We start from the raw sequence: 27,968 nt of genomic DNA, 5'->3' as shown, positions 1-27,968 counted from the left end.
CAAATGACCCAGAACAGCAAACAATATTGAAGGAGAAGAACAAAGTTGGAGGACTGACACTACCTGACTTCAAGACTTATTATAAAGTTATAATAATCAAGACTGTGTAGTATTGGTAAAGGAAGAGATGAATTGATCAACAGAAGAAAAATAGAGAGTCCAGAAACAGAGATGTCTGGGGGTTTTTTGGTGGGGTTTTTTGGTTATTAGCAATAAACTTTCGATGTTTGACTACATGGTTTTTTTCAGCAAAAACTCCTATATATCCTGACTCTTTTCCTTACCTATTGGGAACCGTCCCTAGAAGCTATGTAACAGGCTGCCTTCCTCACTTACAATCCTCAGTAATGCCCCAAATAAAACATAATTCTCAACTTAAAAACAAATAAGATTTATTACTTCCTGCCTATAATCAATTAAAGGTTAGTGGGAAACACAGAGACGTCCAAGGAAGCCTAGCTGGTCAGAGAGGGGAATGGGAGGGGATGACACAATTGTGGAAGATGTTTGTTCTGAAAGGGAGTCATTTGGGCAAGTCACTACAACACAACTTCATGTCATCGGCACACTTCTTGAAATTATGTCATCTGCTTGTTTGTGTGTTTGGCTTGTCTCTCAACCCTACTAGAATACAAGCCCCATGACAATTGGGGCTTTGTCTGTCTAATTTACTTCTGGATCCTCCAAATTCTGAAACAATACCAGAAATTTAGTAGATACTCAATAAATATTGGTTGAATAAATGAATAGATCTCAATGGTATTAAATATAAAGACACTGAACCCAGTGGCTGCCTTCGAGCTTCTCTGGACCCATCAGTCTCTAGGAAAGGAGACCCACTGAGTGTGAATGAGAGCTGAGCATTGGTCCCACGATGTGGGTTACAAGGGCAGGGAGCTAGGGGCTTGGCACATTAAGGAACACTGAGTTGGGGAGTTTGGCCTAAATTCTGACACAGTCCTTGGGAATATACAGCCACCCCTGGCTCTCAGCTGGCTCTCTCAGCACTGCATTTGAGAGAGAGTTTTTAGGATGTGGCAGGGTTCAGAAGAATGTTACTAAGTTGGCAATGTTCTGCCTTAGAAACCAATGCCAAGATGTTGGGTTGGGACATAAAAAACAAACTATGGTTACCAAAGGGGAAAGGGTGGGGAGGGATAAATTAGGGGTTTGGGATTAACAGATACACACTACTATATATAAAATAGATAAACAAGGACCTGCTGTATAGCACAGGGAACTATATTCAGTTTATTGTAATAACATATAATGGGAAAGAATCTGAAAAAAAACATACATACGAATGTAGAAAAAAAAAAAAGAAGAAGAAGAAAAGAAGATGTTGGGTCCAACCTAAAAATGACTCTGAACTTGGAAGAGACATTCTGAGACTGACATTAGTACTTCATATGATTTTATGTCTAAGAGTATAGAAAACTTAAGCCAAGGAGAAGCTGTTTTGTTTTGACAGGTTGTTTCCTGAAAAGTAATTATAAATGCATACGTAGAATTGTGTTGCACTCAAAGTTTGCAAATGAGTAGGGTCTGTTTATCTCTTTTTTTAAAACTTAGTATCCTCCCATTTTAAATGTAATAATTCAGACTTTTGCATGTGTTTCATTCATTCACTAAAGTATTCAGTCCTCAAATACACATTTATAGAGAAGCCACTATATGCCAGACTTATAAACATAAGATAAACACTGTCTTTGTCCTAAAAAGAACCATAAATTTTAGTAGGGACTACATATAAACTCATAGACAGTTATAATACAGTACTATTAGTAAAGATAAAGTACAGAATGCTATTGAAATATATGATGAGAAGTCCCCATCCCAAACTGAGGGCAATTGAAAACCTATTCTGAATGCAGTGGAGCATAATAATTTCAAAAGTGAACTATGGTAACAGGCTGCCAAAGTTCCATCCCAGCCCCTTCCCTACTAGCTCAGTGACCTCGGGCAAGTTACTTCATCTCTCTGAATTATCTCTACCTGCCTGTAAACTGTGCACAATAACAGAAACCTATTTCAATAATTGTTGTGAGAGTTTAAGGAGTTGATAAATCAAACGGGCTTAGAACAGTTCTTGGCATAGTTAGTGATCATTCTAATAATAATTATTATAGTTATTGTTGTCACAAGTGTGACATCCAAGCTGATACTCAAAAAGAAGAATAGAAAGTGAGGCAAGGAGGAGTGATCCAGCAAGAGAAAAAGGGGAAACAAATGTGCCAAAGACCAAAGGAGGAATGGAAATAAAGGCCACCCAGAGGCGAATGGTCTGTTTAGACAGCATTTGCTGTAGCAAGGAGCCGGCCATCATCAATTGCATTTGGCAGATACTCAAAGGCTGCCAGGGAAGAAGGAAAGCTTCATAATAAAAAAATAGGGGGAGGACTCAGATACCTTCTGACCTTGTTGTTAGCACAGGGAGGCCGGAGTTGGGCTCACTAGAACCAGGGCATCCTAGGCAGTTGGTTTGGGGAGCATGCTTGGCTTTTTCTGGTTGTTCCTGAGTTCAATGCAGGAGGCAGAGGAGCAGAAAAACAGAGAAGCTGGCCGTTTCTGGCCACGTTCTGACTATTCTGGACCAGCTGCTGCAGAGCTTGTGGTCTGGCTTCCCGGGCTTCCCTTTGGATCAGACTTTCACTGTCATATATGGCCTGACTATTGTTTGCTTACATACGCATTCTCTTAGAAGAGAGTGGCTCTTTCCAGGAACTACAAGTTGACTCTAAAGAGAGGGTATAGCTCATCAGGAGAGGAATAAAAATAGTGAGTGGTAAGCAAGGCAAGCAGAAGCCAAATTATGCAAGGTCCTGTGTTGCCTGTCTGTCTGTCTGGAAGAGTGGGTGACTTTAACAACAGTTCACTTATTGTGCAACTGGAACAAAATAGAAATCACTCCAAGCAAGCCCATATTTGGAAGACCCATCTGTATGCTGTTACTCCCTGGGTGGACATACTAAGTACTCCCACCCCATGACCAAGATCTCCATGTGGTAATCCATGAGCCATGGAAGAACATGAGTTTACACAGCAAAAGGGACTTTGCAGATGTGCTTCAGGTAAAGGATCCTGAGATGCAAAGATTTCTCTAGATTACTCAGGTGAGCCCAATCTAGCCACGTGAGTCCTCAGAAGTGAAACGGGATGGCAGAAGAGTGGGTTGAAAAGATGCAACAACAAAAGAGACACAGGAGATGGTAGCATAAAAGGGACTCAACCTACTATTGCTGGCTTTGAAGATGGAAGAAGGGAGCCACAAGCCAAGGAAAGCAGGTGGCCTCCAGAAGCCGAAAATGGTTCTTAGCTGACAGTCATCCAAGAAATGGAGACGTCAGTCATACAACCCCAGAAACTGAATTCTGCCAACAACCTGAATGAGCCAAGAGACAGACTCTCCTTTAGACCTTTGAAAAAGAAATGCAGCCCTGTAAGTCCTGTGGTTTTATCCTGGAGAGACTTACCTCAGACTGCTGACCCACCTAAATTTAAGGTAATAATGTGTGTTGTTTTAAGCAAGCAAGCATGTCCTAATTTGTTGCAGCAACAATGGAAAACTAATGCACTCAGTAAAGTTTATAAAGCTTTTCTTTTCTCTCTCAATAAAAGGGCATTCCACCACCCCTGGGCCTCTGTAAGCCCACATTTCCTCCTTTATAAAGTGGAATATCCAGAGATCACCAGTACAGGATCATCTTGGGATTGGTATGTGTAAGGTTTTCATAGCCAACTCCTTCTATTTGCTTTGAATATAAAAACAACAGCTTTCATTTATTGCATTCATACTATATGTACATGATGTCACACAATTTGTTTAATCCAAGCACTAAGCCCAAGAGGTGGGCATTTTTATTCTCAACAAGCATATGAAAAAACTGAGATCCAGAAAGGAAGTAATGGACCTAAAGTGAGAATGTTGTACGATGACACCACCACCGTTTACAGCCAGTCTGTCTCACTACAAAGACAGAAATGTTCCCACTACAACATTCCCCTTTTCACACTTACGAACGTTTCAGAAACAGAAACATGCTGACTGTTTTACTGGCCTTAACAATCACCTACTTTGGAGCTGATTCATAATATCAGAGGGTTTCTTGTTTAATTTCTGGAGGAATTAATGATTCATAAGCATAATTAGATATGGCATGAGCATTGATGATGGCAATCAATGGAATTCAAACAACATGATGATCCAGTCGAACTGAAGATAAAAAAAAATGTTAAGTAAAACTTTTTCCCCCTCATCAACATGGCAAAGCAACAGAGCATTGCATAGTTAATATTTATCATCCCAGAACTGAGCACTTTGCTTCTGGTCCGTACAGTGTATTTGGTGCTGTAATGAAACTTTCCCATTTTTTAAGAGCAGAGCTCCGAAGTCAGAAAATTCAGTCAAGGAACCATGGACAAATCACATGGTCTCTCAACACCCACGTCTCCTCGTCTGTAAAAGAGGAATATTAATAGTGCCACCGCACAAGTGTTGCGCATATCAAATGAGAACAAACAGGATTCTTCAGCTTTATCAGACAATTCAGGGTAACTAATTCTATGCATAAATATGTATTTTAACATGAGCATCTGTTACTAATCTAGGGATCTTGAAGCCCTAAGAGGTCATATGGACCCTGTTCTGCATCTGGATATTTAGGGCAGGATTGTTTTAAGTATTAAAATTTCCAGAGCTTTCTTTCATAGTTACTATCACCTTCTTTATTTTAATGAAGCTCTTTTCTTCTTATTTGATCTTTGAAAATAGAAAACATTTTTAAGTTTTTGGTCTATTGGAAATAGGGAAAAGATGCCCACCCAGGTTAACTCAAATATAAAGACAGCATTAGAGACAAGAGGCTGAGCAGCACGGGAGGCAGTGGGCACTATCTGAAATGATAGAGAGACACCAGGTACCCAGTGGCAGAAAATAATTGCAACTGGAACTCAAGGGATTTGAAGCTGGGGGCTGAGAAAATCTTTGCCTCTCAGGAAAGACTCGTGTCTCCCATTCCAGCTTCTCTCAACACATCTACTCCACTCCTCTCCTGCTCAAAGAACCTTCATGCATCCAATTTGCTACAGTTTCAAAATGGCCAGTCCATCTGACAATGTTACCACATAGACCTAGTGCCGGTTACCAAAGAACTCAGCCTCCAGCCCCTCAATTCTAAACACCCCCAAGAGAGGAAGGCAATTGGGCAGGGTTAGCTTTTTAATGAGGTTACACTAATTATATGTCACAGGAAACTAAATTTTTCCCATGTCTAGTCAGCTGTGGCCAAGAGCGGAGCAGGATAATGTAGAACAAAGAAATGGGGAGATTCCCTCAAAAGAAGCTGCGGCAGAAATTTGCAAAGGTGATGTCTCACCGCAGAAAATAACCACTGAAATTCTCCTAGTCAAACTGTAAATGTCTTAACATAGGATTAATTTTGACCAAGTGCCTACCATGTGGCAAACGTAAGATAACTCTATGTCCACGCCCCTGTGGACCCACACCACCACTTTCTCTGCCTGGGTTTGTTTTCTATCGCTGCTGTGACAAATTACCACAAACTTAGTGGCCTGAACCAACACCGAGTTATTATCTTGCAGTTCTGGGCATCAGGTGTCCACAATGGTTCTCACTGAGCTAAAATCAAGATGTCAGCAGGGCTGCTTTCCTTCTGGAGGCTCCCAGGGAGAACCCATTCCCTTGCCTTTTCCAGCTTCTCAAGGTTCACAGTCCCTTCCTCCACCTTCAAAGCCAGTCCTGAAACATCTCGTCTCCTCTCACCTCTGCTTCAGTCCTATATTCTCTCCCTGACTCTTATCCTCTTGCCTCCCTTTTTTAAGGATCTGGGTGATTACTCTGGTACCCTCCAGATGATCCAGGATAATCTCCCCATCCAGAGATCCTTAACTTAATCACATCTGTAAAGTCTCTTTTACCATTTAAGATTGTCTATTCACAGTTTCTAAGAATTAGGATGTGGACATCTTTGAGAGGCCATTATTCAGCCCACCACACTGCCTCACATGGAGCAGGAGATTAATAAATGCTTCTTTAGTTGTTTACTGAACTGCCATTCCTGCTAAGTGTGCTCATATTTTAAATCTTGAAGTGAAAAAGAAATTCTGCATAAACGTTCCTTTTTCTCTTTGTTTCCAATACTTGGGTCTTCTGTTCCCCTAAAACTTACATTTGTGGCAGATATGAAAATGCACTTGAACAGCTGAGAAAGACAGAAGTATGTGATTTCAGTTGCCAGCCCAATCTCCTCTTGTTAAACCACGAAAACGTGACATTTGAAAGAGAAAGGGTGCATAACAATTCCATTTTGTAAAATACTCTTCCAATTCGGGAGCACAGGGTTTTAGTTACAGGTTTCCAAGTATCCTCCCATCAAGCATTAAAATAAGGAGTCAAACAAAAAATCAAGGGTTCCTTGGAAAGGATAGTGACAAGGGCTCTAATTCTTTATGTGCTCTTTGAGGAAATGTTTAAACAGAAAAAAAAACAAATGATGGCCTTTCTGAGTTAAAACAGTTCCAATTGCTTCAACAGATCACTGCACAAGAGTGAGCAACCACTTATTGAAATTCTGCCTACTGGAATCACCTCCAGTGCCCTCTTGTTCGTGGAAAAGTCTGTAATATTAATCAGATATGGCTTTACAAAAGTTGGTGCCAAACATAAAAAGCTCGGTGCTGGGATCACGTGACCCCTACACAAGAAATGCACAAGTGATCCCCCGACGTTGTCCAGGTGGCCCCAGTGACTCCAGCCCCACCACCATGACAACCCTCTAGTTTTTCTGCTGCCCTGCTCTTGGATTGCTGATCTACAGTGTGCTCCATAAGAGTGTGCAGAAAGGGCACCCTCCTACACTGTTGGTGGGAATGTAATTTGGTGCAGCCATTATGGAATATAGTATGGAGATATCTTTAAACACTAAAAATAAACTTACCATATGATCCAGCAATCCCACTCCTGGGCATATACCCAGAGGAAACACTTATTTGAAAGATACATGGATCCCAAAGTTCTTAGCAGCACTATTTACAGTGGTCAAGACATGGAAGCAACCGAAATGTCCATCAACAGATAAATAGATATAGACTGGGGTGTGTGTATGTGTGTGTGTGTGTGTGTGTGTTATATAAATAGAATACTACTCAGCCATTAAAAAGAATGAAATTAGCCATTTGCAGCAACATAGATGGACCTACAGATTATCATACTAAGTAAAATAAACCAGAGAAAGACAAATATCCTGTGATATCGTTCATATGTATAAATATGAACTTATTTACAAAACAGAAACAGACTCACAGACATAGAAAACAAACTTATGGTTATCAAAGGGGAAAGGTGGTAGGCATAAATTCTGAATTTGGGATTTGCAGACACTAGCTGCTATATATAAAAATAGATAAACAATAAGGTCCTATTGAATAGCACAGGAAACTATATTCAATATCTTGTAATAATCTACAATGAAAAAGAATATTAAAAAGAATATATGTATGTGTATAACTCAATCACTATGCTATACACCAGAAACTAACACAACACTGCACATCAACTATATACTTCAATAAAAAATTTAAAAAAATACGTGTTCTCCATGAACTTCTGTATATCTTAGGTTGGTTTTAAATAATTGGGTATGCTGACATATTGTACAGGTCCATAATCCTTTATTTGCAAATCTTGGCAGTCAAGTGTTCAGAATTGGGGGGTTAGAAAAGAAACACAAAGTAAATACTATTAAGTTTAACACCCCTGGTAGGTCTGGGTCAGTATCCCTTAATATTCCTGCAGTAAAATATATAAATATTCTCACCAAGCAGAATAAACTGAGATGATAACAACCCAGGTTGTTTAACATCAACCCAGGTCAGCTTTTGCTGCCAAGTTTGTTTCAGAAATAAACTTACTAAAAAGGATTCAATATTCAGAAACTTATGGTTTTAGAATTTCAGATAAGGGATTATGTACCTATATTACAAGTTGGTAGGTTGGTTTATTTTTTCTTTAATTTTTGTTGTTGTTGTTGTTGTTTAGTATCCACATGGAAGCTCAGGGAAAAGTTCCAACTCCTAGAACCAAAGGCTAGAACACTGGAAAGAGTTTCAGTAACACAGCGCGCCCCCTTCACGTTACCATCAGGGAAACTGTGGCACAAGTGGTATGAGCGGCTTGAGGAGGTTGTAAATTGTCTGGACAAGAACCTACACTATTGACAGCAGGCAGACCTAGGCTGAACTCAGCTCTAACTTAAATGTGTCATCTTGGCAAATTTATCCCCAGCCTTATACCCCAGAGAACCATGATTCTCTCTGTGTAGAGAAGACCCTTGCTCACAGGGCTGTTAGGAGCATTAAGTCAGCAAAAGCAGGTGTGGTACTTGGCACAGTGAGCTGCACATACTACGTGCTCAGTAAAAGACAACCATTGCTACCCTTAGGTGATTTTCATGGTTGTTATTGACCTAATGCAAGTAAATTAGTAAGTATTTACTGAATTCCTCCTGCAAGACACTGTACTAGATCACAGGGATGAACAAGGCAGAATTATCTGCCCATTATTCTGCAAACAATTTCAGGGACTGTCTTACAACTGTGTTTTTAGTACACAGCACAGTCCCTGACACATAGTAGACACTTAATATGTGTTTGTTGAGCTGAATTAAACTCAAAGTGGTCACAATCTAACAGGGGATGTAATAATGCTAAGAGTGAAGAATGTAAGAAGTACCTAAGAGTTTTTCAAAGTGCTATGGGAATTAAAAAAAAAAGATTTCTTTTTGTCTTGGAATAGGGAAGGACTCTAAAGAGGAGGAAACATCTGTGCTAAACTTTAACAGGAGACTAAACATTCATCGGGTATAGTTGAGAGTTTAAAAAAAACGGTGGGGGGTGCATTACAGGCAGAAGGAAGAGCTTAAGAGAATCTCTACAAAGGTGGACAACTGCATAGTATGTTTAATAAGAAGTGGGCTATGTGCTTAGGGCATTGTGTGGAGAAACTGCATGGACCACATGCACGGCGGAATTAATTCCAGCCTGTAATGTTTCAGAGGTGAGTTAAGACAAAGTCAAATAAAATCTGGAATGATACATGAAGGAGTTAGATAACTAAAGACATGTTTATCTTGCTTTGTTTTAGCAGAAGACAATGCAGGCCAGCATGACTTGGGCCAAGCATTCGGAAAATTGCTGTGGTGGCATTTTGTACAAAGGATTAAAGGACAAAGAAAGAGTATGAAAGTAAGTAGGCCTATCAAGGGTATATCAAAAAGCCCTTGATGAGAATGACAAGCACCTGAACCAGGGCAGGGACAGAAAGACAGCCAGGAGGGGAGAAGTGAAGGAGAAATAAGGAAGGGGGTGGGTGTAGCTCAGTGGTAGATCATATGTTTAGTATGTGGAGGTCCTGGGATCAATCCCCAGTACCTCCATTAAAATAGATAAGCAAGGAAATAAACCTAATTGCCTCCTCCCCCCTCCAAAAAAAATTTTTTTAAGAGGCATACAGAGAATGGATCGTATCTGGCAACCAATTAGACATCAGAAGCAAAGAAAACAGCAGATTCAAAAATTACCCTTAGTTTTTAGACTCTTGAGGGTTACGATGATGCTAAAGAAAAGAGAGGGTACAGATGATGGGTTAGCATGGTAGGAAATTATGAGTTAATTCTTAAACTGAACAACAAATTACTCACTGTTCAAAGTCAAAAAAAAAAAAAAACAAAAACAAAAACCTGGCCAGTGATACCAAGAAAGTAGACCTTTAACCAACAGCAGTTAGTCGCAGAGGCTAAAGTCTTTAGAATCAAGTAAAGGGCCTGCTGATCTTGTCCTTATCTGGGGGAGGCCATGCTAAGGCCGCGTGCTATCAGGGGAGTCCATGAGCTGTGGTCCCCTTTCACAGTACAGAGATTACACTGCAAGGGCACAAGTCCACCCAGGAACCGCTGTCACAGGTTGCCCCTGCTCTGCAGGCAATGAGATAACTGCCTCAAAAAGAACCCCTGAGTATCTCTGCGGGCCCTCTGAGCTGGAAGGGAGGTGAGACAGGCCGGTGCTTTCACACAGGGCCCTGCAAGTGCCCAGCTTGCAGCTGTGAGATGCTGAGAGTACAGGCCTCTTGAATTTTGTACATTAGGTACCTCCTTGCGTCACCCCTAGTCCCAACCCTAGGAGGAATGTAAGCTCTTTTCCAGAACAAAGGAGAAATAAATGTTCTTTATTAAGAAGTCGTTACGTTGTCATGCAGGAGTCACAAAAATTTCCCTACAAAGGACCAGGCTTTGCAGGCTGTCTTCAATTCTACCGTGGTAGTGGGAAAGACCAGAGACCCGAGACCACCTGTAAGGAATGGGCACGATCACACTGCGATTAAGCTTTGTTTACAAAAATAGGATCAGGCCAAGTTTGGCCCTCGGGTCACACTTTGTCAACTCTGTTGTTCGGAAGGAGCTAACCAACCTTAGGATTACATTCCAGATCCATCAAAAAATACAAATTTATAAAATCTCTCGATCTGAACATGCACCTCTGTAAAATATGATAATGATACCTTCCTCGTTGATTTGTGGAGATTAGAAAAAAATGTATGTAAAATGCCTCATAAATAATAGGTTTTCAAATAAGGCGGTGGTCTTTTTAATCACAAGTCATAATATGAATAATAGCTAACACTGACTGAATGCTTTTACAATATACAGGCTTCTGTGTAAAGCACTTTGAAAGATTGTTCATTTAACCTTCCAACAACACTCTGAAGTCCAGACTATTACAGCATACCTTTCTACTCACGGGGAAACTGAGGCACCAAGCAATGCCCAAGAGATGCTCACACAGATAGTAAATGAAATTGCTGGCACTTACTCCCAAGTAAACAGACTCCCGGGGCTTTGGTACTAGCCTCTGTGCTAGTTAATTAGCTCCACTAACTCTGCTCCAGTTCAGCTCAGAATCTTCTCAAATTCTGCAGGGCTTTTCATGACGCATCACAGCCTAACACAACTGCAAATAATTTATACACAACATTTGGAAATTCACCTTCAGGTTAACACTCAAATAACATCTTACTCCAACCCCCTCCCTATTTCCACCTCTCCCAGCAAAGAGCCCCAGATGAGGAAAACCAGAACAGTACTGAGACAGCTAATGCAAACCCATTTCAAAAAATGTATCCTATAATCACTCTAAAAACTTGCCATTTCAAAGCTACACTGCAGAATAGCATCCTGGATTAATTATGCCAGACTGCAGCAATAACCTTGAATTAAAGCTGCAACCTTCTATTTTTAAGAAACACTTGCCTTTCTGGTTGATGAAACCTGTCGTCCCATCAGGTAACAGGCGTGACCAGGAAAGAGAGAAGCGGTAATGAGTCAATCCAAGCTGTTTGATACATTTCAAATCTTCCTCCCACAGAGTGTAGCTGCCACAAGCTACATCGCCAGTCTGGTTCTTGAAAACTCTCTCTCTTCCCTGATGGGTGAATGTGTCCCAGACACTAGGGCCTTTTCCATCTGCATCCCAGCCTCCTGAGAAAAAGAAGAAAATGAAATGGTTACACTCTTGACATCAAGAGGCATATGTGGAATGCAAATATTTGCCACCAAAAGAACATCCCTCATTAACTCAATGTACCATATTTATAACTTTAAAATATGCCTTTAAAATAACATGCATGAGCGGCATATATGCATAAAATAACAGCTGTCCTTGATCCCTGAAGCTGACTGGTGGCAAATGAAAAATGACTGCATAAGGCCGCTGCATAGCAGGCTTTCGTGGTTCATTATCTGAAGATCTCTCAGCTGGTAGACAGAGGCAGGACTCCGCTTATGAATGTCTGAGTTGAAAACATCTCCTCCTTGTGCACGTTTTCCCAGCCATAACTGACACGCCTTGTCCTTGTTGGGTAGGAAGCAGTCTTGGGACCTTATCTTTGGCCCTCAACACTTGAACCCTATCCGCCTGTCATCTGACAATGGAGCCCGTGATGGTCCAGTCAGCTACCGTGGGGAGGGCACTAGTTTCTGCCATTGTTGAGATGACTCTGATATCCTACATTCATTCATTCATATCTCCTTTAATTCAATAAATGCGGGGGGAGGGTATAGCTCAGCAGTAGAATGTGTGCCTAGCACGCACGAGGTCCTGGGTTCAATCCCCAGTCCCTCCATCAATCAATCAATCAATCAATCAATCAATCAATCAATAAATAAATAAATAAATAAATACAAACCTAATTACCTCCCCGTCAAAGACAAACAAACAAATGCTATGTATGTGTCAGACTGGATGCTAAGCACAGGGGATACAAGGGTGCACTCTGCCGTGCTTTTTGTCCTTGGACAACTTGGCTACATGCAATTATAAAACAGCTGACATAAGGACCCTTGCAAGAAAGCCAGGGAGGAGTGTTTATCCAGATGTGGGCTGGAGTCAGAACTCTCAAAGAAGTGACTCCTAGACTTAAAAATAAAGGAAATGTTGAATCATCAAGGTGAATTTCTGGGAGGTAGGGAGAAAAAAAAAAAAAAAGAGCTAGGATCAGAAAAAGCCCAAGAGGTAAGAGAGAGGGTCACCCGTTAAAGGGACAGACAGTAAAAATTACAACAGATTTGAAATATCTGTTCACATAGAAATGTTATTTAAAATGGTAGTTATTATCCACTTTATGGTATAAAGGATTAATTTTAAAAATCTCATGACTCCCTAATTCCATTTCTAAGGGCATACCCTGGAGAAACGCTCATGTATTCTCACAAAGAGAGTAAATGAGATGATTGAAGGAGAGTTTTTGGTAATAGCAAAGTCCTAGAAACAACCTATGTCCTGTCACCAGTAGAACAGATCTTTAATTTGAGGCACATCCACAGAGAAAATGCTGATCAGCAAGTTAGCGTGAACGCATCACGTGACAACCTTTGTGTTGTTTATGAGACGGGTTAGGGAGAGGTTCCACCAAGTAGGGCACTGGATTGAGAGAACTGAAGCTTGCCCAGAATCTGTGTGGTGGGCCCTGTGATATGGCGTCCATATGAGAGAATTATGTTTAGACAGCCTTCTACGAAAAATTTAAACCCATGCAAATGTGCATGTCCAGCCGCAACGTGATTTTACATTGACTTAGTGTCTGGCTCTTTATAGTCTCTGCTCATTGTCAGAAAACTTCCTAGGCTGGCAAAGGATTTGGATTAAACAGAAAAAATAAAATAAAATTTAAAAATTCAGTGAATGAATCAGAGCATAGATAACCCTCTGCTCTGGTCTGAATGTGTCCCTCTAAATTCAGATGTTGAAATCCTAATGCCCAATGTGATGGTCTTAGGAAATGGGGCTCTGGAGAGGGGCTTAAGCCATGAGAGTGGAGCCCTCAAGAATGAAATTAGGGCTCCTAAAGGGAGAACCCCTAGCATTCCCTAGCTCCCGCTGCCACGTGAGAATCCAAGAAGTCTGTGATGCATAAGAGGACCATGCTGGCATCCTAATCCCCAATTTCCAGCACCCAGAACTGTGCAAAATAAATGTCTGTTGCTTATAAACCCTCAAATTTATGGTATTTTGTTATAGCAGTCCAAATGGACTACGACACCCTTAAAACTATAATGTTAAACAAACAAAAAAAAAAATCAAGATTCCAAAGGATGTATGCAGGAATGAAGACATGGAGCACAGGAGGATTTTAGGGCAGTGAAACTGCTAAAATTGTATGCGGATTTCACCCTGTGCGGTGGGTCAGTGCCCTAACCCTCACATTGTTCAAAGGTCAGCTGTATTCTGTGTGATACCATCATGGTGGATACAAGACATTATCTATTTGTCAACAGCCATACACTATGAACTTTATTAATAATATTGTATCAATATTCACCCACCACCTGTAACAAATATCCCACACGAATGCTAGATGTTAATAGTAGGGGAAACTGGGGAAGTGAGATATATGAGAACTCTAATTTCTGCTCAATTTTTCTATAAACCTAAAGTTGCTCCAAAATATAAAGGCTATTAATTTTTAAGAGAATATATATAGTACATTTATCATATTTTATATATTTAAAATATGTGAAACAATCCCTGGATTTTCTGAACAGATACGTATGAAGTAAATGTGTAACAACATGTCTGGGGGTGATCAATTCAGGCTAGTGGTTCCCTTTGGGGAGAAAAGGGAGGTGTGTGGAAACAGGGAGGAGCATGAGGGCCCTTTGCATCTTCTGTGTTTCATTCCTTAAGTGGGCTAACGGCTGTTGATTACTTTATACACAATCCTTTTTTTATACCCAAAATAGTTCATGACTTTCATGTAAGAAAAGAGGTCACAGCTAGAATCAAGTAGACTAAAGCAATTACAAGAAAGCCCTTTAGGTCCTCACTTAGCATCTATTTACCCATACCTAGGATTAAGTGTAGTCTCCAGACCAGCAAAAAGACAAGATGGGCTGTACCTTATGGAACGGAACCCTGGGGAGACAGGAGAGGCTATTAAAAGGAGGAGATCTGAAAAAAGCAAAAATGACAGTTGATGTCAAGGTAGGGTACCAAAGATCTGCACAAAGAAATCATGAATAATAAAGCTGACTGTACTCTGGAGCCATGTCATAGAAGCAAAATTTTTATATATCCCAATGGCTCTCAAGTTATGTCTATATATGGGGTTTAGAGGGAGGGAGAAAAAAATACTGGTCTTCAATCTTAGAAGGAAATAGGTATGAATACTAAACTACAATTTTGGTCAAGCATGGTGCTCATAGTTTTGGATAATTTATTTAAAATTAATGAAGAAGCTTAATCTCAGAGAGCTTAGGCAATGGTGTGCTATAAATATTAGCAACTGGCTATATGTTTTAAAAGGTATATACCTATATGTATATATACGTTTATTATAAACTTTACTGATATAAGGGGTGTGTAATATTCAATTTCCAAATAATAATATGCAATGCTCTTTACTGTAAATTCTATACAGCCAATTGACTCTCATAGAATGCTTGTTTACATTTTTGCCAAATTCTTACATTGGTAGCCAACCTATGATACACAACCTAACAAATGGGAGTATTTATCACTTACGTAACTGTTGGCAAATGTCTTTGCTTAAATTATCAGGCACAGTGAAAAGAAAATAACAAAGATATACCAGAATTTCACTTGTTTATCAGTGACACTGAGCAACTTCTTTGCCGAATTGGACAACAGTTCTCAAACACTGGTAAAATACTGCCCAGAATCTTTTGTCTACTCGAAATGTAACAGTTACAGACCTGACACACATACATTTACTCTGCATTATTAATATTTTCTCTATCACTTTCTTAGGTCCAGACAACCAACAAGACAATAAATCAAATACTGAATTGTAAGCACTTGCCAATTTCTTTGGTGTAAACACTCCACATGACCAGTTTCAGGGAACCAATGGGATAGCACTGAAGGCAGAGTCGTGAAAAGATGAGCACATCATACAGTATTTCTTCTATACAGATACCAGAAATCTAAATAAACTTAAGGGCATAACTAATAAAAAAAAAAAAGCAGTAAAATAATTAGGGAGTAGTGATTTTGAGCATTTATTACCTTTGTTTCTAATCCAAATTATTTACTTACAAGTTTCTATAGTTGAATTTTTAGTGCTGGCTGTGTTTAAGAATCAGCTCATAAAATTACTGAAAACTTAACAGGCACTGGTGAGTCACTATAAGCTGGCTTCACCACATCACTGACGAGTGACTTACCTAAGATCACACTCTTATTAAGTAGTAGAATCAAGATGCGTCTCTAGATCTGTCTAATGTTGATGTCCAAGTCCTTCCGCTGGACCATGCTGCTCCTAGTAACAAGGACTGACTGATAAAGGAAGAATCAACTTATGCCCATGCTACTCAATTTACAAAGCCTAACAACTTACACATTTTGGAAAACACTCCATCTGAAGTGCTTAAAACAAGTTTTGACAACTTTAAGAAGTAAATATCATCCCAAAAAAGTGATACAAATGAACTAATTTACAAAATAGAAAGAGACTCACAGACATAGAAAACAAACTTATGGTTACCAAAGGGGAAAGGGTGGGGAGGGATAAATTAGGAGTTTGGGGCTAGCAGATACAAACTACTATATATAAAATAGGTAAACAACAGGATCCTACTGTATAGCACAGGGAACTATATTCAATATCTTGTAATAACCTAATATAGTATAACCTACATATATATATAAAACTGAATCACTATGCTGTACACCAGAAACTAACACAACATTGTAAATCAACTATACTTCAACATAAATAAATAATAAAGAAGTAAATGTCAGTTAGCAGGAAAATGTACTTACATGCAGTAGCTCATTCTAGCTGTACACTAGCTAGATGAAGCATATCTAAGCAATCATGTTTCTGTGAGAAACTAGAATATGACTTGAAAATTAACCATTATAATTGAAATTTTGATTAAAAAATATATAGTGACCATTATTATTAGAACTTGAATGTACATTTTCCTGGATGAATGATATTAATAACTTATTTGTTCAACAGGGATTTTCTCAGGATAAAATTATGTCCACATTGTAAAAGTTTGTTCTTTATGAGGAAAAAGATTACCATTTCCAGGGAGACTACATATCTTGAGCTATCCTTCAAACAATTATGATTGCTGGGTGAAATACAGGAAGTATATATTTTAAATGTGCCATTGATCTGGCAGGATGTTAGGCAACCTCAAAACAAAGTGAGAGATGTAATTCAGAGGCATCAGTGAGGAGTGATACAGGCTTCTGTCCTGAGAGCATCTGAGAAGCCCAGGTGATGTGAGCTTCCATTTTAATGGCCATGGAGGACAAGAGCGAAAAGAAGCAAAGAGTAAAGCTCACCAAAGGTGGGCAGCCTATGTTGAGACGCTCACGTAAATCTGACGGCACAAGGACTCCACACCTTGTGCCAGAATAAACAAGAAACAAGCTCTGCCTAGGGAAGAGACAACAAAACAAGCAGCTTGACTCAAAGTTATGGCTCAATGTTTGTAACCACAACTCAGCTCTCAAACCGCTAATTAAGTGTGAGAGTGGAAAAAGATTTTAGCAGACATACAAGCACTCTCACTGGATATTGGAAAGAATTTTGGCTCTCATTGGATATTACTGGAGGATAAATTTTTCCAAAACAATGATGTAAACCAAGGAAGATAAAGATCTAGGATCCAGAAAATGAGAAATTCAGCAGCAGAAATCTCTAGAATGAAGGCACTGTGCAGCAAACCCAAGGAGTAACCAGTCCACTCAAGCATGTCATAGTCTATGGGAAATCTTTCTTCAAGAATATTATATTATTAGAATATCTAGTTTGTTTTTCTTTTTTTAAGATTTACTATGGAATTGTCAACCTGCACAAAAGTAGGCAGAATAGTACCATGAAGCCCCATGTACCTGTAGTTCAGCTTTAGAAGTTTCCAACCTTTTGCCAATCTTGTTTCACCTCTGTCCCACCCAGGCTTCTTCATTCAGTGGTAAACATTTCAGTATACACTGTAACTGACAAGAATATTTGTGATAAATTGCACATAACACGAAGCTTATCATCTTAGCCACGTTTAGGGGTACAGTTCAATGGCATTAAGTACACTGACCGTGTTGTGCGGCCGTCACCATCCATCTCCAGAACAGTTTTCATCGTGCAAAACTGAAACTTTGTACCAACTTAGCAACGATTCCCCTTCTCTGTCATAGTGGAATTATGATGTGGGTAGTGAAAATGGGAAGGGAGAGGGAGACAAAGTGGACAAATGCGTTCATCTTCACCTTTCACAGGGTAAAGTCAATAGATTACACCCATAACATGAAAAAAAACTCAAAAACTAGTAATACAAGCATGTTATTCAAGATATAGAAGTTAATGCCAAAACGATTAAACAAAAGAATTCAAAGAGGTTTCCTCTAGAGAGAGGAACATGGGAGAGAATGAGGGGCTGATGGTTTCTAAAGCAGTCTTGTTTTGACTCTTTAAGTTATTTTACTATATTAATGTTAATTAGCATGAAAATGAATTTATGAAATAATATCAAACATTATAAAAGACAGCATAGTAAATAAATACATTATTAAATATGTGGGTAATCTAAACAAGCTTTTAACATATGGAACAATAATAAAATGCTTATTTTGTGAGAATCAAAAAGAATAACCAGATAGAGCTAAAATATTGGACAAAAAATATGGATGGATATATGCAAGCACCAAAGTGAGAAATCAGAGTTAAAGTGTCTTGGGTTCTTATACTGTTTAGAAGGGGATGAAAGACATTAACATTATACGGACTAAACTCCCTAGATAAAAGACAAAGATTGTCAGACTGTATTTTTTAAAAACTCCAGTGATATACCATTTACCAACACACTTAAGACATAAGAATATTTAAAAAATTGAAAGTCAAACTATAGAGAAAGATAGCCCTTCTCCTCCCTAAAAAAAGCAAAGGACTTCAAGGCATTACTGGAGGTAACATGGGTCACTACATAATGACCACACTGTTATAAATATGTATGCATCTTAGACTCTGGTTTCAAAATACGTGAAGCAAAAACTGACATAATGTAAAGCTGACAGATAATCTATCTCCACAATGGGAGATTTCAATTAACCCAAGTTCTATCAAACATTTAACAAACAAATAAAAAACAACTCTACTCTTGCAGGAATTATTCCAAAAAATAAGAAAGAATTCCTCAACTCATTTTATGTGGTTAGAATAACCTTGATACTAAAACCTTAAAATGTCTCTCAGCAACTGAAACAGGAGAAAATAAGGATGGCACATATTAACAAGCTTGATCTAATCGATACACATGGCATTACACAACAATGAATGCTGCAATTTAAAAATATGTAACTCTTCATGCAGAGAAAAATATCATGAAAGTCGGGCACAGGATTGGTCCATAAATAAAGCCACCATAAATTTCAAAAGGTTGGAGAAGTACAGATGCCAATCTCTGACCAATCATGGTAGAATTCAATACGTAAAGAACATTAGTTTGTTCTTTCAGAAATCTGAAAAGTTACATCTGAATAGTTAAGGATTAAAGAAGGCATAATAGTGGTCACCAGAAAATAACAAAAGCTAAGTAACAAAAAAATCAAAACATTGTGAGATCTAGTTTAAGTGATATTTAGAAATAAAGCTTTAATGCATGTATTAGAAAAAAGCCAGAGTTACAGCTAATAAATTAATAATAAAAGAGTTATAGCTAATAAGCCAAAAGAATATATAATGGAATTGTAAAAAAAAAAATCTGAAAAAGACAGAAAAGGAGAAAGAAAATAATGACAGATAGAACAAATAGGAAATAAATAGCAAAATGGTAGATTTAAACCTAACCATGTCAATAATATTATTAAGTATAAATGAGCCTAAACAACCCAGTTGAAAGGCAAATATTACCAGATTGGTAAAAACACCGGACTCAGCTATTTACTGCCTACAAGAAACCCACTTTAAATAGAAAGACAAAAGAATGTTAATAGTGACAGGTTAAAAAAGATATACCATTACTAATCAAAGAAAACTGAAGTAGCTATGTTAATACCAATGTAGATTTCAGAGCAAGAATGTCGCCAGGTATAAGAAAAGTCATTTTATAATATTAAAGGATCCATCTTTTAAGGGGACTTACAAGCCTAAATATTTATTCACCTGATAACAGAAATTTGAAACACATGAAGCAAAAATTGATTCAACTACAAAAAATAAACAAATCCACAATTATATTTAGATATTTCAATTAAAAAGACCAACAAGACTATTAAAAAATGGACTAAAGATGTGAACAGTTCCTTCACAGAAGGAGAAACACATGGCTAGTAAACATTTTAAAACATGTAGATCAGTAAAAACTGGGAAATGCAAATGAAAACCACAATAAGATACCATTCTACAATCACACAGTTGGCACAAAATTTAAAAGTTGGGCAATATTGAGCCTAAGAGAGACTGTTGCAAAGCAGGAATGTCTGTACACTACTGGTTGGAGAACAATATGGAAATATTTAGTAAAGTTGAAGGAGCACATATATCAGAACCCTGTAATTCACATACTATAACATATACCCTGCTTCTACAAATGTAGACCAGGAGACATACACAGCCATGATTGCAACAACAACAAAAACCCACACTGGAAACAGCCTAAATTTCCTTTGTCAGGACAATGAATCAGTGAATGAATAAATAAAGTACAGAACAGTCATACAGTGAAAGACCGTGCAGGAGCAAGAATGAATGAACTACGTTTGTACAGATGAACATGCATAGATTTCCTAAATATAATATTGAGAGGGAAGAAGCAAATTGCAAAAAAATATACACAACCTATTTCCATTTATATTATGTTCAGAACATGTAAAGCAAAATAGTAAATTGTCTAGCTGTATATTCTCACATGCAAAACCCATAAAGAAAAGCAAGGAATTAATAAATGCAGAATTCATTTTAGTGGGTACCTCTGGGAAAGGGGGTAAGGAGACAATACTGGAGGGAGGGGGTCCTAGAAATATGGTGAGTATGTGGATATCGTTTTTTTCTTATTCTATACACATAAATTATAAATGCTATTTTATCTATTGTTTTTCCAACAAATTTTATAATACATTTCATTTTTCACAGTAAAGGCCATTCACTATGCATTAATTAGATCTCCGTAGTCCCTTAAACAGATAACCCTTAGAAGATGTACTATTATTACCAATAAGAACAAAAGCACAAAGACTGGGTAACTTTCCGAGATCACATAGCTAATAACTGTGAACATCTAAACATGATACACCAGTCCTACACTTACCGACATCAATAGTTTAAACTCCTTCATTACCTACAACTTTGATGAATCTTGGGCAAAATGAAATCCTCCTTTTTGAATTAGTGCTTTGTTCCACCTTCACACATTTCCCAAATAATAATTACATATCCACTTTCCTCTGAGGATCTCACAGTCTAGTTGATATCAGACAAATAAAGTCTTAGACTACATTAAGAGAAGAGTTGTAACAAAATAACGTAAAAACACTACGGGAGAATTAAGAAGTAAGCACTTAAGATGTACTTCTATCATTGGGAGGCAGACAGATTTGCCCACAAGAAAACTTTTTAAGGCAGGTGCTGAGAGATGAGTAGGAGTTATCACAGTGGATCCGATAAGGGAAAAGCGAATGAGTAACTCGGTGGCAATGCCAGGGTGAACTGCAGAAGGAGAGCACTGGGAGCCCCAATCCAGTTCACAGGTTATTGCAATATTTTTGGCAAGAAATGACAAGCTCCTGTATTTTGCTTTTAAAGTAATTTGGAAGAAAATAAAACTGTCTCTGAAATTCTCACCATCTGAGGACATAGAAGGGATTCCCACAAAAAAAAATATAAAATATTGATATTACCTCCAAACCTAAATATCTAAGACTTCCAAGGCTACAAAATGTCATGGGAAAAGCGTGGGCTCTAAAGCCAGCATCAGTGAGTTTTGGCTCTGTCCCCACCCCTTACCTGACATCTCTGTATGTAAAGTGAGAGGATGGTGTCTACTCCCTTGGCTTCTCATGAAAATCAACTGAGTGTCTAGCAGACACTAAATAGACCTCAGTCCTCTGTGCAAAGGAAATCATGTCAAGCAAAAAATAGATAAGTGTGTTTGTGTATGTGTATGTGTATACTTTCCTTCAAACCCCCAGCATGACATTACCACACTACCTCTTCTTCATAGCACTCTCTGACTCTCCACCATACTCACACTCTCCTGAGTGTACACATGGGACCAATAACACATGGTGTAGAGTCATCACTAAAAGTATCTTTTGCCTCCTTTGCACTTTGAGCTCTGTCAAGGGAGGGTCCAGTTTTCACTCACTTATCTGTGTCTCTCCAGCAGCAAGAATGGCACATGGAAACTGTGTGCTGATTAAAATGCTCTCTGTGTGGTATGCAAAACATAGTAAGTAGGAATATTGGTGTTGACTATGCCATTGCTTCACAGAGATATGGAAAACGTATCTCCATGTCTGTAAGTGACTGTAAATTCTTTACTTGAAAGAGAAAATATAGTTAAAATTTAAGTAACTGCCATTTATAAATTAGGATCTGGTGTGCTTTCAAATAAAAATAATCGTTTATTTTTACAACTAGCGTTCATTAAGAGTATTAGATATAACTATCCTATGTGAAACATTGAAGTCTTAGAGAGCAAAGACTCTCTGATCTAGAAAGAGTGCTGGAAGCTAATCCAGAAGGAACAAGGGCCTCAAAAGTGACCAAAAAAACCCCACCAAACCACATGGAAATAAATGCGTTTCACTGTCACGGCACAGGAGGATGGAGGTTCCAGAAGGGATGTCTCCAAGAAAATAAGAACAAAAGAAACTGATGAAGTACCTGATGTGTTTGAACATGTCAAGAAGTGAGCTACATTTCTGGCAGATGGTGTAGGGTTGATTAGTGAAAGAATCTGAGAGTAGGAAGCCAATAAAAACAAAGACAAGTATTAACTCTAAGGAAAATTAAAACAGTGCAAGAAAAGAAACTCAATCATAGAACGTTAGGTGGCTCACTTGTGCACAATATTCATAAATTCTGATGCAAAAACTAAATGACAATTGAAACAAAATGTTAAATAACCACATTAGCAAAATGGAGAAGAGAAAGTTTGCTTTGTGAGTAGATACTGTGAGCAGGCCAAAAAAAAAAAAAATCTAATCTGACACAACAGGAAGTCAATATGTTATATTCTCAACTAGGACACTAAATAATAACCTGTATAGTCACGCTATTCAGAAACATAAAAGTAAATTCTAGAAAAAGTGAAAAGACTCAAAAGTGTTGGCTGTGGGGAAAATAAATAAGCCGAGAGGAGTGACGTAGAAGATCTTTGTTGTTGGGCGCAGTAACTATCACAGCACTATTTGAGTCTTCAAACTACGCACATAGGTTACTAAGATAAAACTAAAAGCCAAGTTAGAAAAATAAGAGTAACCACAAGAGACAGGAAATGGTAGATGGAAGTCCCAAATTGGTCAGCACTGGTTTGCAATTAGGAGTGCACGCCACTGGAGGAGGCAGGTGGAAATGGGTACATGTGCTTTCGATTGTCCCAGAGACTGGGGTGCTACTAATACTTAGTGGCAGGGCCAACAGAGAGGTTCTGCCAAGTACAGAGAAGCCACACACACCAAGGAATGGCCAGATCAACTGCCAATGGCATCCCTATTGGGAAACATTGCAGTAGACGGAGAAAAGAGTAAAGAAAAATACAACGAGAAAGGAAAAAAGACAGAAAAGAGGGGGGACAAAGCAAAAGGAAACCATCACACTAGAAATGATAAAATAATAAAATGGTAGAAAATAGTTGAAGCATATTGGTAATCATAAAAATTATAAGCCCATTAAATAGTCCTGTTTTAGGTAAAGATTAAGAGGGGGAAAATATTTACATGTAAGCCCTGATAAAAATTAATTTAGTAACATTAATATGATATAAAAATGAGTACAAAGAAAAAACATCAAATAGGACAAAGATAATACGTTCATATTAATAAAATTATAGTCCACCAATACTACATAGTAATCATGAACTTTAGTGCATCAAACAACAGTCTTGAAATATACAAGTAAAAATCTCCCACAAATGCCAGGATATACTGGAAACTTAATTAACACAGTAAGAAACTCTCTCAGAAATCGACAAAGACAAAGACTTTGATTAACAAAGTTTATACCCTTATTCTCCTATGGCTAGGTGTCTATGTATGACGTTATGCATATAGGTACATATGTATATATGTACATTTATACATGTGATACACACACACATGCAAACAAGAGAAACAAGGATTGGTACTCACCAACAGAAAATTATTTCTTCACACCCTTGAAGTATTCATAAATATTAGAATTCTTGCAGGCTACATTCTCTGACAATTAAACAAAAAAGAGGAAAGGAAGGAAGGGAGGGGAGGAAGATTTTTAACAACCAAAGAATAAGCCAATCTATCCACTTGGTTTTTGGTTTTTTGTTTTTTTTTTTAATTCTAACTAAATCTTGGAGTAAATAGAAAATAAAGCAGAATGGTTTAAGGGGAAATGTGTTATTAAAATTATCTTAAGAAAATGCAAAAACCTGAAAACAAACATCTCTAATGCAGCTAAGTGCTTTAGAACAGACTTTTCCTCAACAGATGGGAGCTGAGGCTGAATAGAGGAAGAGACGGGGGCTGGCGGAGACAGCTTTGCCTGCATCTGGGGTACCAAGATACTGCCCAGCCATGGGGAAGTTTCTGAAGAAGCCACAGATGTGTCTATGAGAAAAAGAATCAGCTCTAAATATCTGCCAAAATCAGACGTATGAAACCAACTTAAGAACTTTGCTTTTCAATACCTTGCCTTCAACCAGGTCAGAAGCTTTGGTAAACAACTTGCCTTCAACCAGGTCAGAAGCTTTGGTAAACAACTGGAAATAAGAGAAGCAGGGGGAAAAAAGAAGATGGCCACGCCCTCTCCCCCAAGAAAGCTAAGAAAGAGAATGAACGTTGAATTTGATTTGGAGTTTTAACTATTTCACAGATTAATTATTCTGAGTATCAAAATGAGGTCGTGCTTTGCAATCGAAGTGGCCAGGGTCCCAGCAAGAAGCAGGTGGCACTCAAACAGGGTAAATGAGGAGAGTTTCGTACCAGGACTGTCTACCACGATGTGAGCAGGGTTTGGGGAAAGCAGCAAGGGATGGCGCAGCACCTCCAGGCTTGCAAAAGCATGGAGTCGTTAGCACCCCGGAAGGGGCTGGGGGCAGAATTGGCTTCCAAAGCCTGGAGAGAGCAGTGGCTTGCCGAGTGCTGCCTGGCAGGTGAGGAGCTTTTGGTAGAGCCAGCACGCTGCAATCCAGCATGGGGGGGGGGGTGGGATTTGAAGAATAAATACTTTGTCTTCTCCCTCCTCCCATCTGGACTCTACCATCTCCTGCTAATGCTCCCTGTTGATCAAGTTCAAACTGAAGCCAAAGGTCAGTGCTAGGCATGTAGGTTGGCTTCCAGGGCCAAGAGCAGGGAAAGGTAGAGAGTGGGTCTCAATGGACAAATAGAAAATATCTGGTACACAGTAAGACTTAAGGCCACCAGAGAAACCAAACCCACCTGTGTTTTCTTCTAGAAGGAAGGGAAGAACCACCCCCACTAGGTTAAGTGTAAAGGGACTGTGAGAAGAAAATAAAACTGACTTTTATGAGGGTGACCTGAGTGTCATACTTGTTGACTATATGAATATAATGTATAACAGAATGTGATTAATAAGTTAATTACTGACTTGGTAATTCAGAGAAGTGATCAATTCTTCTAGGAATAAATAGTGAGAAGAAATTTAATCCTGGGTCTGGGCCACGACCTCCTGGGCTCCAACCAGGTACTTGTCATCTTGTTTGTTTTCTCATAATCATAATGTCTTCAGCTACAAAGCCTTCTCAGACTCCCTCTTCATTCACTGTAGTCCTGTTTAACACATGCAGCTTTTTGTCTTCACTGCTTTTGCCTCTGCTATTCTACTGCAATTATTCTTTTATCTTTCAATTAAGTCTCTTTGCATCCAGCCATTTATACACAGAATGACTCTATCTAGTGAAAGGCACTCTTCTCTGTCTTTGAAAGAAAACCTCTACTCTTCTTTTCATCCATCAGAGCACTGCATTCATCTAGGCTGGCTTCAGCTTCTGATTGTCACTATGCTAATCAGAGATCCACTGGGAGGATGAAATGGTATACTGGAAAAAGCAGCATGGTCGTAGTAACAGCTATCATTCATTAAGTTCTTACCAGGGGGTAGGCGCTTTGCTAAGCACTTTACAGGTGTAGGGAAGGAAAAAAATTTCCATGACCCTCGAAGGGTCCTTGGCTGAGCCTAAAAATTAAACTGACAAAGATTAATGGGGAAAAAGTGTACAAAATTTACTTGATAAAAGCTTCACATGACATGGAAGCCTTCATAAGGAAATGGAAACCAGATGAAATGGTTAAACTTCAGTATTTTTATTCTAGGTTTGATGAAGTGTGGACAGTTGTGTGTACTAAATTGAGGGGAACCTAGCGAGGCCTGCTTCTTATTCAGATTCTTCTCAGTGACCCTCTGTCTTCTGAGATAAGGGTGCTCCTTCGTTCCAGGTACAGGGAGAATACCTCTCACATGAAGGCTTTATGACTTGCTTCCCGAGGGGGAAGGTCAGAGCGACCTTCATGTTTCTGCCACTTCCTCAAACTCCTTCAGTTTCCAAGGTGCCATGTTTTGGGCAAGTGTGTCCTGAACCCCATCACGTGTTTTCTACCTTCTGATTCTACCCCTTTTAAACATGAAGCATCTGAGGTTTCCTTGAGTTTAAGGATTTGGAGAAGATCCAAGAGCTGGGATACTAAGCAGCGAAACTAAAACTGTAAGCTGGTGTAAACTGATCCAGGACTGTGATCTGACTCACTCAGTGGTCTTTCAATTCATACTTTCTACGTATTAATTCAAATCTATGCCCCACTATCTCTGTGACCTTAGAGAATTCACCCAACCTTTCCATGCCTCAGTTTCCTTATCTGCAAAGTAAGAATGATAATAACACCTGGATCTCTTCCTATTTGGCAGTGTTGCTGAGAAAATTTATTGAATGCCTTATTGGAGTTAAGGCATTTAAAATGGACTTGATGGGCCCTGTTTATAATAGCCAAAATATGGAAGCAATCTAAATGTCCATCAACAGATGAACAAGTAAAGAAGATGTGGTATATATGTATAGAAGGGAATACTACTCAGTCATAAAAAAGAATGAAATAATGCCATTTGTAGCAACATAGATGGACCTAGAGATTACTGTACTAAGTGAAGTAAGTCAGACAGAGAAAGACAAATGTCATATGATATCACTTATATGTGGAATCTAAAGTATGATAAAATGAACTTATTAATAAAACAGAAATAGACTCATAGACATAGAAAACAAACATGGTTTCCAAAAGGGGAAAAGAGTGGGGCAGGTGGGATGGAGGGATAAATTAGGAGTTTAGGATTAGCAGATACTAACCACTGTATATAAAATAAATAAACAAGGTCCTACTGTATAGCACAGGGAACTGTATTCAGTATCTTGCAATAAACTATAATGAAGAAGAATATGAAAAAGAATTTATACGTATAACTGAATCAATATGCTATACACCAGAAACTAACACAACATTGTAAATCAACTATATTTCAATTTAAAAAAAAAAAAAACTGACTAGCTTGGAGGCAGCGTTTAATTGTTGTTTTTGATAAACAGTAGTTTTACCTATGACTCCAGGCTATATGCTCTCTGTAGGAAGAGATCTCAGAGTAACTAGTCCTTTTGGGAACCCACCTTGTCTTCCTGGCCTCCTCAAAGGCTACAGCACTGGTTCTTTTCTGGACTAGCTAACCCCCTGGCTGTGCTGGATCTCCAGGCCAGTGACCACCCAACGTGTTGGCTGTGCCCAGAGAATCCTGCCCACACAGCTCTGCGGTTCCTCATCCTGTAGTCCGTCATCATCTGGCCTCTCAGCATCTTGAGAATGGCATTCATCCTGCTCCAGAACTTTGGGGCAGAAGGAATGGCTCCTGGACTGAATCCACTGTAAAAGCTGCCCCGCTGGAGGCAAGCATTTTTTCCAGTTGCCTTTTTTCTGTTTCCCTTTAAAAGATAGTAATAATAAAATTCTCTTATTACATAACTATGGGATAAGGGATCAAACAGTGCTTAAAATGCAAAAAGTGCCCTACATTCAAACCGCTGTTGCCCAAAAGAAACACCCTTTGCAAGACTTAAGTAAACCCTTTAACTCTTTCTTGCCTCTGATGTATGAAAATTACAAAAAGCAGCATGCTTTTATCTGTTATTTCCTAGTGACACTGTGTGAGACGTCAAATACACCAGGAAACCTCA

At 38.8% G+C, this 27,968-nt stretch overlaps 1 protein-coding gene across 3 annotated transcripts in view; it reads right to left on the bottom strand.

Moving 5' to 3' along the window:
- The window catches only part of LOC102509016 (cytosolic beta-glucosidase), a 102,164-nt gene that overhangs the window by 56,421 nt on the left and 17,775 nt on the right, over positions 1-27,968 (bottom strand). For all 3 annotated transcript variants that reach the window (XR_004325253.1, XR_004325254.1, XM_006185590.3), the window contains exon 2: positions 11,322-11,549. Coding sequence is in view for 1 of the 3 variants with exons in the window: in XM_006185590.3 (XP_006185652.1) it covers positions 11,322-11,549 (228 nt within the window). In the remaining 2 variants the exon portion in view is untranslated. The remainder of the gene's footprint in view (positions 1-11,321; positions 11,550-27,968) is intronic.

This window comes from Camelus ferus, chromosome 2, assembly GCF_009834535.1.
Source record: "Camelus ferus isolate YT-003-E chromosome 2, BCGSAC_Cfer_1.0, whole genome shotgun sequence".
NCBI lineage: Eukaryota > Metazoa > Chordata > Mammalia > Artiodactyla > Camelidae > Camelus > Camelus ferus.
Note: the sequence above shows the minus strand (reverse complement) of the source record. Positions and strands in the feature narration are given on the sequence as shown.